The sequence below is a fragment of the Meles meles genome, chromosome 21 (genome assembly GCF_922984935.1).
Source record: "Meles meles chromosome 21, mMelMel3.1 paternal haplotype, whole genome shotgun sequence".
Taxonomy (NCBI): domain Eukaryota; kingdom Metazoa; phylum Chordata; class Mammalia; order Carnivora; family Mustelidae; genus Meles; species Meles meles.
Window position 1 is genome coordinate 44014529 of NC_060086.1, and position 11392 is coordinate 44025920.

General features: G+C 63.4%; 4 protein-coding genes across 4 annotated transcripts; all 4 read right to left on the reverse strand.

The window, feature by feature from the left end:
- Positions 1–1983: 1983 nt before the first annotated feature.
- On the reverse strand, positions 1984–2786 carry LOC123933881 (hemoglobin subunit alpha). The gene is made up of 3 exons (XM_045993584.1): positions 2646–2786; positions 2337–2541; positions 1984–2210 (listed from the first exon to the last, which is right to left on the reverse strand). The coding sequence occupies exons 1-3, from the start codon at positions 2738–2740 to the stop codon at positions 2082–2084; spliced, it is 429 nt and encodes a 142-aa protein (XP_045849540.1). The 5' UTR covers positions 2741–2786; the 3' UTR covers positions 1984–2081.
- Positions 2787–4737: 1951 nt separating this feature from the next.
- LOC123933875 (hemoglobin subunit alpha) lies at positions 4738–5535 on the reverse strand. The gene is made up of 3 exons (XM_045993573.1): positions 5410–5535; positions 5101–5305; positions 4738–4964 (listed from the first exon to the last, which is right to left on the reverse strand). The coding sequence occupies exons 1-3, from the start codon at positions 5502–5504 to the stop codon at positions 4836–4838; spliced, it is 429 nt and encodes a 142-aa protein (XP_045849529.1). The 5' UTR covers positions 5505–5535; the 3' UTR covers positions 4738–4835.
- A 1852-nt stretch (positions 5536–7387) lies between these two features.
- HBM (hemoglobin subunit mu) lies at positions 7388–8120 on the reverse strand. Its single transcript, XM_045993618.1, has 3 exons — positions 8029–8120; positions 7660–7864; positions 7388–7555 (listed from the first exon to the last, which is right to left on the reverse strand). Exons 1-3 carry the CDS (start codon positions 8118–8120, stop codon positions 7427–7429), a joined length of 426 nt encoding a protein of 141 aa, XP_045849574.1. The 3' UTR covers positions 7388–7426.
- A 722-nt stretch (positions 8121–8842) lies between these two features.
- LOC123933895 (hemoglobin subunit zeta) lies at positions 8843–9970 on the reverse strand. Its single transcript, XM_045993616.1, has 3 exons — positions 9857–9970; positions 9167–9371; positions 8843–9034 (listed from the first exon to the last, which is right to left on the reverse strand). The coding sequence occupies exons 1-3, from the start codon at positions 9949–9951 to the stop codon at positions 8906–8908; spliced, it is 429 nt and encodes a 142-aa protein (XP_045849572.1). The 5' UTR covers positions 9952–9970; the 3' UTR covers positions 8843–8905.
- Positions 9971–11392: the final 1422 nt, after the last annotated feature.

Sequence of the window (11392 nt, forward strand, 5' to 3'; positions counted from 1 at the left end):
CCTCCAGGGGGCGCCGCCGCCGCGTCCGCGCCGCACCCCTGCTCGCCGCCCGGCCCCGAGCGTCCCGGGGCCGGGCACCCCCGCCGCCCCGCTGTCCTCGTTTGCGGTCCGGAAAGTCATCACTGACGAGCATTAGGGGCCTCTGAGCTGTATCATGGATCCTGACGCTGACCCCCGGCTTATTCTCCCTCCAGAGCCTGTGATGACTCCGTTTTCGCATTTATGGTGTAGCGCGAACATGAAAACGTCCTCGTCCCAAACTTGTGAGCCTCGGGCGGCAGCCAACGCCGCGAGCCGGCGCGAAGCAACTGTTCCGGCAGGACGGAAAACCGGTATTAAATGCCTCGGGTGTGTCTCAAGAGTGACACCGGATCCCTGTGGGGCACCCACTCTGTGCCAGGCACCCCTCCGCGCATTAAAACAGTTGCGGTGGGGGCTCCTGGGTGGTTCAGTCGGTTACCCAGCCGCCTCTTGATCTCCGCTCAGGCCCTAGTCTGGGCCCTCAGTTCACCACCTGCGTGGGGCCTACTTACAAAAATTTGGTCTTACTATAACATAAAATTACCCTATTAGCCATTTTATTTTGTTTTATTTCATTTTTGAGAGGGAGAGAGAGGATGCAGTGGCCGAGGAAGAGAGAGAGACTCTTCTTAAGCTGAGCGTGGAGACCAATGCCAGGCTCCATCGCACAACCTTGAGATCATGACCTGAGTCGGAATCAAGAGTCGGATCACTTAACGGACTGAGCCACCCAGGTGCCACCCCCAGCCATCTGACGTATCTTTAACCACATCCACAATGTTGTGCAACCACCACTGTTATCGTCCCAAATGGAAACTGTCCCCATTAGCAGTCGTCCCATTCCCCCTCTCCTCCAGTCCCAGCAGCCCGGTCTCTGTCTGTGTGAGGTCGTCCTGCGTCTGGCGTCTTTCATTCAGCACCGTTCCCGGGGTCCTTCCCGCTCTGGGCTGTGCCCCGGCTGCCAGCTCTGTTTTGTTTACACGTTCATCCCCCGGTGGCCGGCTGGGTTTTCCCGTTTTCATGATAACAAAAGAAGGAAGACTGCCCCGTGCTGAGAGCTCATGCTGTACCGCCAGCTGTGCCCCAAGTGTCACCCGTTGAGGCAGAGACCTGCCATCTCATTTCCCAAGGGTGACTCCGGAACCCGGGGAAGAAAGGACATTGCTGTTAGCTGGGGGTTCGGCCCCGATGGCTGCCAGGCGGCAGGGGGCTTGCTCTGAGGGCAGGAAGCACGCAGGAGTGCTGAGCCCCAGGACCTGGCTCTTCTCTGTTGTGGGGTGTGTGGGGGGGGTGTGTGGGGGGGGGTGGGTGGGTGGAGGGGGTTGGGGAGTGGTGTGCCTCTGGGCTATGCAGTCAGTGCTGAGCTGACCCCCAAAGTCAGGCCTCCAGGTCCATATTGCCCAGGACAGCGTGCTCTTCACAGCGTGTGTCCTGGAAGAGACCCCGGGAGAAAGCAGCACCCCCAGGAAACTGCCTGGCATCTGGGATGGACTGCTCACCCCAATTTCGTAGATTGTGTGTCTATTTGGGAAGCACTTGAGAGGTGGGGGGCATTCGGGGAGACTCCCAGGATCCTGACCTCCGGTCTTCCCCACTGCCCAACTTCAGGGAGAGCTCAGAGGTCCGGGCTGGAGGCCAATGAGCTCTCAGACCAAGCGTGTGTCATAAAACATAAAGGTGGAAAAGCAGTTCATTGTTGGAGCAAATCGCAGGAGAATCCACAAAGCTCGGGAATGAGATGGAAGACGTGGCAGGGATGCAGCAGAGCGCTGCAGGGAGCGGGCGGGGAGCAGGGAATCCCAGGCAGGGGCAGCAGAACCGGCCCCACTCCCCTGCTCTGCCCCTGTCTTCCCTTCCCTCTCCTGGCCGCTGTGGACAGGCCGGTGGCCCAAAGCGAGGAGAACCCCCGGCCTTCCCCCCACCCCGCACGTTCGCACACAGAGAACGGAGACGCGCACAGGCTGCAGTCCACTCAGACTTTATTCAGAGATGGGGAGGTCGAGGTGGGCGAGCGCAGGAGGGCCCCGGGCGGGGAGGGCGAGCGCCGCCGCGGCTTCAGCTTAACGGTACTTGGAGGTCAGCACGGTGCTCACGGAGCTGAAGAACTTGTCCAGGGAGGCGTGGACGGCGGGGGTGAATTCCGCGGGGTGGTGGCAGGCCAGGGTCACCAGCAGGCAGTGGCTCAGGAGCTGCGGAGGGAGGGGACGTCAGGGACGCAGCTGCCCGCGCCCCACCTTCGGGACCCCTGGGGACTCTGCCGGGCTTGCAGGCCTCGCGGCCCCGCCCGCCCCTCGCTCCGGCCCGCCCGCGCTCACCTTGAAGTTGACGGGGTCCACACGCAGCTTGTAGGCGTGCAGGTCGCTCAGAGCCGACAGCGCGCCTGGCAGGTCGTCCAGGTGGGCCACGGCGTTGGTCAGCGCGTCGGCCACCTTCTTGCCGTGGGCCTTGACCTGGGCGGAGCCGTGGCTCAGGTCGAAGTGGGGGAAGTAGGTCTTGGTGGTGGGGAAGGACGCGAAGGTCCTGCGGAGGGAAGGGGTGGGCGAGCCAGGGTTAGGCGGGCGGTGGACAGGCGCCGCGAGTGGTCGGCGAGCGCGGATCCCGACGGGGGCAGGTGGGGTCCTCACCTCTCCAGAGCCTCTCCACCATACTCGCCCGCGTGGCCGCCGATCTTGTCCCAGGTGGCCTTGATGTTGGCCTTGTCGGCGGGAGACAGCACCATGGTGGGTTCTTTCTGAGTCTGCGTGAGGACCAGAAATGTGCCGGGCGCGGGGAGCGCGGGGCATTAAATGCCTGGGGCGCGAGGGGTGCGCCCTCCCGGCCCGCGCTCATTGGCTGGTGCCGAGTCGGGCTACGCGGCGAGGCGGCCGGCAGGGGGTGCGCGCGAGCGGCCAGCGCCCGCCCGGAGCGGTGGGGACTTCGTTGCAGGTTTGCGGGGGTCTGGGTGTCTCCCCGCACCCACTTCTTCACGCCCCTGCTTCCACCGCCCCTGGAAGTGATGTCCCAGCCCCCAGCTGTGCGGGTCGCTTGACACGGGGGCTTAGAGAAATCAAAGACCCACCCCCTAGACCTGGGACAGTTCCCCTGACACTGAGTCCTTTTTAGGCGAGACTCGGGGGACATGTGGCAGCCGATGGCTCGCATCCTAACGTGGGAAGAGCTCCTGCATATTTGCACGGGAAAGAGATGACTGACAGGAACAACTGACAAACGTTACTAACAGGAAACTAACAGAAATGCAGAAATGACCCATAATGGGGCGCCTGGGTGGCTCAGTCCGCTAGCTAAGGCACCTGACTCTTGGCTTAGCCTCGGTCATGATCTCAGGGTTGTGAGCCGGAGCCCCGGGCCGCGCCGGATTCCACACCAAGTGCCCAAACCAGCAGCTTGTGCTCCTGCTGCAAGGGTTGGGGAACAGGACTCTCTTCCCCTACTTTGAATAACACAAAATGACATGGGGAGGGGGAGAGAGCACGGGCATATTTTAGTTTATTTCTGAAGTGTGTTCCACATTTAAATAAAAATGAATTGGGCTCTAGGGCAGAGGAGGGGTGTGCGGTGGAGAGGAGGAAGCCCCTTCCCAGCGTTTCGGGAAGATCCCTGTCCAAAAAGAAAGCAGTGAGCAGTGGGCTCAGCCACCGGCCCAGACCTTGCCCAGGCTGCGTGTTGCCTGGAGATCAGGCTGGGCTGCAGGCACTGCCGGGGCCTCCTTGGGGTGGTTGCCGGGCTGGGTGCCCTCTGCCAAGTGGAGTCCAGGGCTTCGTTCCACAGTTTGGCCAGGGACCTTGGCCAATAGTGCTCATGGCTACAAGGCAGAGACGCCCGGGAGCACTCCAGGTGCTGGGAGACCCCAGGAGCCTCAGACTGTTGAGTAGGGGGAGCCGTGAGCTGGGGGGGGGGGGGGGGCTGCAGACGCAGTGAGCTATCTGTGTGCCTCACAGACACAAGGGACAAGGTACTGCGCTCAAGCCCTCCCCCAGGTGCGCCCTGACTGCTTCAGCCCGCTCATGCCCCACTCCTCCCCCCGACTCTCTTCCTGCCGCCAACCCCAGAGAGTTCCGTGACCCAGGAAGGGCGTGGGGAGCTGCGACCCCCTTTCCAACCCACCTTCCCTCAGGTAGGAAGGGGGTGGTAATCTTGCAGATATCGCCCAGCACCCACACTTGCCGGGGAGTGTTGTATTTTTGTGGTTTGTTTCCTTTGTTTTGATCTCGGCTGAACCAGCACCAGAGAGAACTCAAAAGAGGGTCGTGGGGCGCCTGGGGGCCTCAGTCCTTCAGGCATGGGACTCTTGGGTGTGGGACTCTCGGGCGTGGGACTCTCAGTTTCCACTCAGGTTGTGATCTCGGGGTCAACAGACAGACCCCATCCAGACTCCGAGCTCAGTCTGCTCATCCCTCTCCCTCTTCCTCCCCGCTTTCTCTCGTAAGGAAACAAATACATAAAAACGTAAGGGAAAAAAAATGGAGGGTGGCAAATTTAGGACTCCCCTAACTCTCAGCCCAGAGAGGAACCCTTGGAACCCAGGAAGGAAGCCTCCGGTACTACAGGGGCCGGAGGATGACTTGGCGCATTCCCAAGGACGGCCCATTCGCCGTCCTTCTCCTACTGTCCCTCTCCTGGCCGATGCGGACAGGCCGGTGGCCGGAAGCGAGGAGAACCCCCGGCCTTCCCCCCACCCCGCACGTTCGCACACAGAGAACGGAGACGCGCACAGGCTGCAGTCCACTCAGACTTTATTCAGAGATGGGGAGGTCGAGGTGGGCGAGCGCAGGAGGGCCCCGGGCGGGGAGGGCGAGCGCCGCCGCGGCTTCAGCTTAACGGTACTTGGAGGTCAGCACGGTGCTCACGGAGCTGAAGAACTTGTCCAGGGAGGCGTGGACGGCGGGGGTGAATTCCGCGGGGTGGTGGCAGGCCAGGGTCACCAGCAGGCAGTGGCTCAGGAGCTGCGGAGGGAGGGGACGTCAGGGGCCGTCAGGGACGCGGCCGCCCGTGCCCCACATTCGGGACCTCTGGGGACTCTGCCAGGCTTGCAGGCCTCGCGGCCCCGCCCGCCCCTCGCTCCGGCCCGCCCGGGCTCACCTTGAAGTTGACGGGGTCCACACGCAGCTTGTAGGCGTGCAGGTCGCTCAGAGCCGACAGCGCGCCTGGCAGGTCGTCCAGGTGGGCCACGGCGTTGGTCAGCGCGTCGGCCACCTTCTTGCCGTGGGCCTTGACCTGGGCGGAGCCGTGGCTCAGGTCGAAGTGGGGGAAGTAGGTCTTGGTGGTGGGGAAGGACGCGAAGGTCCTGCGGAGGGAAGGGGTGGGCGAGCCAGGGTTAGGCGGGCGGTGGACAGGCGCCGCGAGGGGTCGGCGAGCGCGGATCCCGACGGGGGCAGGTGGGGTCCTCACCTCTCCAGAGCCTCTCCACCATACTCGCCCGCGTGGCCGCCGATCTTGTCCCAGGTGGCCTTGATGTTGGCCTTGTCGGCGGGAGACAGCACCATGGTGGGTTCTTTCTGAGTCTGCGTGAGGACCAGAAATGTGCCGGGCGCGGGGAGCGCGGGGCATTAAATACCTGGGGTGTGAGGGGCGCGCCCTCCCGGCCCGCGCTCATTGGCTGGTCCGGTGCCAGGAGGTGTTCCCGGCGAGTGCTGGCGGGGTCCCCGGGTTGCCTCCACTCTCTCTGCCCGGCCCAGACCGGGATCCAGTTCTGTATGGTACCCTCCATTTCCTCTCCTGTGGTTGCGGGGAGCCCACACAGGTTCCCCACCCACCTGACAGGCACCGGCTTTTGGCTCGGAGCCTGGGGCATTTGCTGGTTGGGAAGGAGAGCACGTTTTCCGAAGTGAAACAAGCTTCTTCTGAACCAAACTTTCCCCAGGACCAAGAGCTGTAGACAGTCCGTGTAAACAGTGGGGGTGAGGGAAATAATGTGGGATTAGGCGCTCTAAGCCCTTCTTCCTTAACCCTCATCGTGGGCAGGGGTTCCTGGCCACCGTCCGGTAACAGGCGCAGGCACAGCCAGGTAGGGTGGGTTGTTTCCCACAAGTCAGAGCTTGCCCTCTGGCATCCTTCGGACTTGGGCACGTTTGGCCTGGTGGGGCTCAGTGCTCCCTGCATTGACAGAGATTTTCAGCAGGGAGCCTTCCTATTTTCTTTCTTTCTTTTTTTAAAATTATTTTTATTTTTATTTATTTGATAGAGATCTCAAGTAGGCAGAGAGGCAGGCAGAGAGAGAGAGGGGGAAGCAGGCTCCCTGCTGAGCAGAGAGCCCTATACGGGCTCGATCCTAGGACCCTGAGATCATGACCTGAGCCGAAGGCAGAGGCTTTAACCCATGGAGCCCCCAGGCACCCCAGAAACCTTCCTATTTTCAGAGTCTGGTGACCTCCTGGAGTCCCCACTCCCTGGCCTCATTCCCTTGTCGGAGAAGTTTCTCTGTCAGTGCTAGGATTCCTGCCCTGCCCCCCATGCCGCAGAGGGGAGAGACTGACCCTGGGGACCGGGTCTGGGGGTGAAGGAGAGCAACGCCTTGGTTGGGGGACCTGCAGAGACTGAAAGGAACGTTGTAGTGGAAGTTGGGTGGCCCTGGGCCTGCCGGGTGCTGACCGGCTTTATGGTCTTGTACATTATTTCAGAGAGCCAGCATGGCGTCAGCTTTTTGTTTGTGTTTACGTGGGATGCATTAGGCTCAGACTGCTCCTGGACATGCCCAGTATCATCGAGCCCTTGTGCTGACGGGGTGCCTGCCTGATCCTGGCCATCAGGAGCTCCTTCCCCAGACCCCCGCCCCAGGAGGTTCAGAGGGAGGGGCTAACGTGGCTGGATCAAGTTCCCCGAAGACTGAGCGTCAAGGGGAGGGAAGGAAGAGAAGGTCAGCGGGGTCCTGGCCCCTACCTCTGACCTCCCGCCAGGAACTTGACCCTTGGCCTCGGTGCCTGCATTAGTCTGCAAAAGAGGCGAGGAGTCGCGGGAGTGGCTCCCAGCGGGAGGGCATGGAGGGAGCGCGGAGGAATGAGCGAATGCAAACGTGCACGTGAACGGTGTGTCACTGCGGGTGTGTTCAAACGAACTGAGCCTGGAGAACCTCCTTCCTCTTAGCTCCCGCCCGCCCCTCCCCCCACGTCCCCATCACAGGCGGGGAATTATTCTGTTCAAGGCTTTGGGGATCCACACCCTGTCCAGACCCGGGGTTGTCAACCCGGGAACGGTCCCCATTTGAGAGTCCCTGGCCCCTGTTCCCTGGTGCGCAAAGGTCCCGGATCGCGCCCTAAGATGCCGGGAGGCCCCACACCCGATCCGGAGCTTTCTGGCCAGGCACCATAACCTCAGCCCACCCGCTCCCCAAAGACCACACAAGCGCACGGTCCCTCCGTTGGAGCCCGTTTATTGACACGCAGAGATGGAAGCCCGCGGGGCGGCGGGCTCAGCGGTACTTCTCGGTCAGCACCACCGACACGCCCGTCAAGAACTTATCCCACGCCGCCTGCATCTCTACGGTGAACTCGCCCTGCAGGTGGGAGGCCAGCACCACCTGGAAACACTGGATCAGCAGCTGCGGGAGAAGGGGCGGATGAAGGGGCGCGGCCTCCGCCGATTCCCCTCCAGCCCGACCCGGCTGCGCGCGCGCGAACCCTGCGGGGCCCCGGGCGGGCTCACAGGGAAGTTGGAGGGGTCCACGCGGAGCACTTGCGCGTGCAGGTCGGCGAGCGGACTCAGGGCCGCGCGCAGGTTGTCCATGTGCCGCACGGCCACGCCCACCGCCTCGAGCATGCGTTGTCCGTGGGTCAGCAGCTGAGCCTCGTCGGGGCAGAAGCCCAGGTGCTTGAAGTAGACCTTGGTGCTGGGGTAGACCGTGAAGAGCCTGCGGGAGCAGGTGGGTGAGTGAGCAGGGCGGCCGCGTGGGGCCCTTCCCGCGCCGGCACCGCGCAGACACCCGGAAACCCCCCGCCTCCGCCGCTCCTCCGACTCAGGCCCCAAACCCCTGGCACCGCCCCCGGCGATCCTGGAAGCCCCGCCTCACCCCACCTGAGCAGCAGCTCCGCCCCAAAGGACGCCTCGTGGCCCGCGATCAGGTCCCAGACCTGCGCGACCTGGGCGCGCTCTTGGGCGCTGAGCATGGCGCTGGCGGGGCGTGCTCTGGGGGACGCTCCCGCCGCGCCGGCCTCCTTATAGCCTCCCCACGCCCCAGGCGCCCCGCCTGCCCTTATCTGGGGACGGCGGCCGGGGCGCGGGACCCTCGGCCAGCACCGGGAAGCGTCTCCAGGCTAGGTCGCTGTGGCCGCGGAGGCCGCCCGGGGCGGGGGTGGTACCCGCACGGACTCCCGCGCGGTGCGTGCGCGCTTCTGCTGCAGACAGCAGGCTCTGGAATTGCCCCGCTGCCGGCAAAGTGAGGGCCTGCCCGGGAGGGCGCCGGTGGGAGGACGGGGAGAAAGAGCGCCCGGCAGGGACGGGGCGGGGGCGGGGGTCCTATCCTGGGGCCCCGCAGCGCGGGAGCCGTGGCATCAGGCTTCCAGGAAAAGCCCCCCGAGGGCGCACAGGCCGCAGCACGCTGAGTAAAGCAACCGCTGGGCGATTTGGGCAGCAGGCGGGGAGCAAAGCCCTCTCTGGCCTGAGAACCGCACGGGCCAGCCTGCGCTGCTTTGCCCTCCCCGGCTCCGACTCGGGTCCGTAGGCGCAAGGATCGCCCCAGAGCACCCTTGCGGTGGCCTTCAAGCCGGTGGTGACCCTGGGGTCGGCCGCATTCCTGCCGCTCCCGCTGTCTTTCAGTCCCTCTTTCCCGCCAATACTGAGAACGCAAGAGCCACGTCTTCCTCATCCATTTATTGCAGAATCCGCGGAGGAATTAGGGAAGGTTCAGGGGCAGGGAAGGGGCGGCAGCGCGTCCTCGGTCGGGCGGCTGCGCTCAGCGGTACTTCTCGGTCAGGACGCACGACACGATGGACAGGAACTTGTCCCAGGCGGTGTGGGCGTCGGCCGTGAAGTCGGCGGGGAAGTGCGAGGCCACGGTGACCAGCAGACAGTGCGACAGGAGCTGAGCGGCGGGAGCGGCCCCGTGAGCCGCCGGCGCGGGTGGGGGTGCTGGGGGGGACGGAGCCCCCGCAGCCCTCCCCGCGGCTCCCCGCGCCCCTCGCCCCCCCCCCGGGGACCCCAGCCCCGAGCCCACCTTGAAGTTGACCGGGTCCACGCGCAGAATGTAGGCGTGCAGCTCGCTCAGCTTGGCCAGGGCGCCCCCGATGTTGTCGATGCTCTTGACCGCCTCGCCCAGGGCGGCCACCACCTTGGCGCCGTGCATGCGCAGGTGCGCGGAGCCGGGGTGCAGGTCGAAGTGCGGGAAGTAGGTCTTGGTCTGGGGGAAGCTGGCGAAGAGCCTGCGGGCGGGGACAGCCCCACCTGGTGAGGCCCGCGCGCGTCCTCCTCGGGCGCAAAACTTCCCCGGGTTGAAAGGCCAGCGGCCACCGTAAGTCATACTTGAAGGCAGCGTTTCAAGACATGAACATCAACGCAAACCATCACGGTGAACACGATGTTGTAATTTTACACAAGGACGGGATCCCCATGGCCGATTCCCCTTACCCCAGGCTCAGACAGGGCACGGTGGAATCCCACCCTCGCGGGCCCCTCGCTGGGCGACCCGTTCATTCCTTCACTGATTCCTTCCAGCGATGTCTGTGGAGACCCGGGCGCTGGGCCCAGCGCAAAAGACAGTCACAGCCACGCGCCCTCTCCGTCCCCTCCTCTTCCTGCTCCCCGAGTGTCCCCCGCCTCCCTGGTCCCTCCGTGCTGGGCCCTGTGCTCCCTAACCCCACGCTGTGCCGTGCCTGGCTCCGTGCCAGCCCACGGGGCACCCACTCACCTCTCCAGGGCCTGGGTGCCAATGGCATCGGCCTGGGTGGAGATCTTGTCCCACATGGACAGGATGACGGTCCTCTCGGCCTTGGTCAGAGACATGGTCGTAGCGGAGCTGGGCGTGCTCAGGACTAGCCTCTGTGGGGCTCACCCCCCGGGATCCCTTTATACACAGGGAGGCAGGGTGGGGGCCGGGCTGTGGCTGTTGGTCTGGAGAGGGGACAGGGCTGTGGGGGTGGGGTCTCTTATCAGACCCAGCGAGGGTGGGTGGTCAGGGCCTGGTGGCCTGGCCCCTGAGGGGCTCTCAGACCAACCTCCCCTCACTGGGCCACAGCTAGAGTCCACGTTGCAGGGAGATAGGGGCCAAGCCTGGGTGGAGAGTCCACATGTCAGCCCAGCCCCCGGACCGGCCTCCACAGCCCTTGTCCCTGACCCCCGTCCTTGTGGTGGAAGGGTGACCTAGAATGCATCGGGCTCTCACAGAAGCACTCCCCCTCCTCCCCATGCCGGCGCCTCTGCACTGCTGTCTCCTTTAGAGGTTGCGGAGGACGGAACCAAGGTCCACGGAGGGAAACTGAGGCTGTCACAGGGTGCGAGGGGCAGTCTTGGCTTCAGACACTGCTCTGTAGCCCCTGCCTCACCCGGATGAGGTTCTTTGCCCCCAGCAGCCTGACCGGGGGGACTTCCCACGCTGGCTCCCCGGGCCAGGAGAGGCTGAGCTCCTGATGCAGAGCCTGGGACTACAGGAGCCTGCGGTTCCCGCTGCCGGTTCCCGTCACAGCCCCCACCGTGTCTCCTCGCCCTCCTCGCGGTTTGTATCCCCGTTCCTCCTCCCCCATAAGGCAACCGTTCTAATGTGCTTAACTACTTCCTTTAGTGAGTATGTGTTCTTGCAAAGGGAACATCTTTAGGCACGTATTTTAAGTTAAGTTATAGCTTGATTCTTAAAATTTAACATTAGCATTTCCTCACAAGCGCACCTTTTTTGAAATACAAGAATATTTCTTCAGGGGCACCTGCGTGGCTCAGTTGGGTGCCTGTCTGCCTTCAGCTTGGGCCGTGATCCCGGGGTCCTGGGGTCAAGGTCAAAGTGGCGCTTCTGCTCAGCGGGGAGCCCGGGAGCCGGCTTCTCCCTCTCCCTCCACAGCTCCCCTTGCCTGTGCTCCTCTGTCAAATCAACCCATCACTCAATCAGTCTTTTTCAAAAGAAGAAATGTAGGAATTTTAAAAAGATTGATTGATGTATTATGTGAGAGAGAGAGGGAGAGAGAATCTGATGCAGACTCCCGGAGGGGCTCGGAGCCTGGCACGGAGCTCGATCAAAGGACCCTGAGTCTCTCCATCAACGGAGCCCCCGGCGTCTCTGACAATGTTTTTCCACAGAAACAAAGGCTAAACCCAACTGCAGCGCAGCGGTCATGGCCCTTACCCCTCAGGGATGAGGTTAGAGTTACTCTCCTCTGCCCGTGCGCCCCTGTGTGTGTTTTCCCTGGGCTCCCACACAGTCTTCGTTCCTAAGCCCGTCCCGTGCCATGAGGGGGCA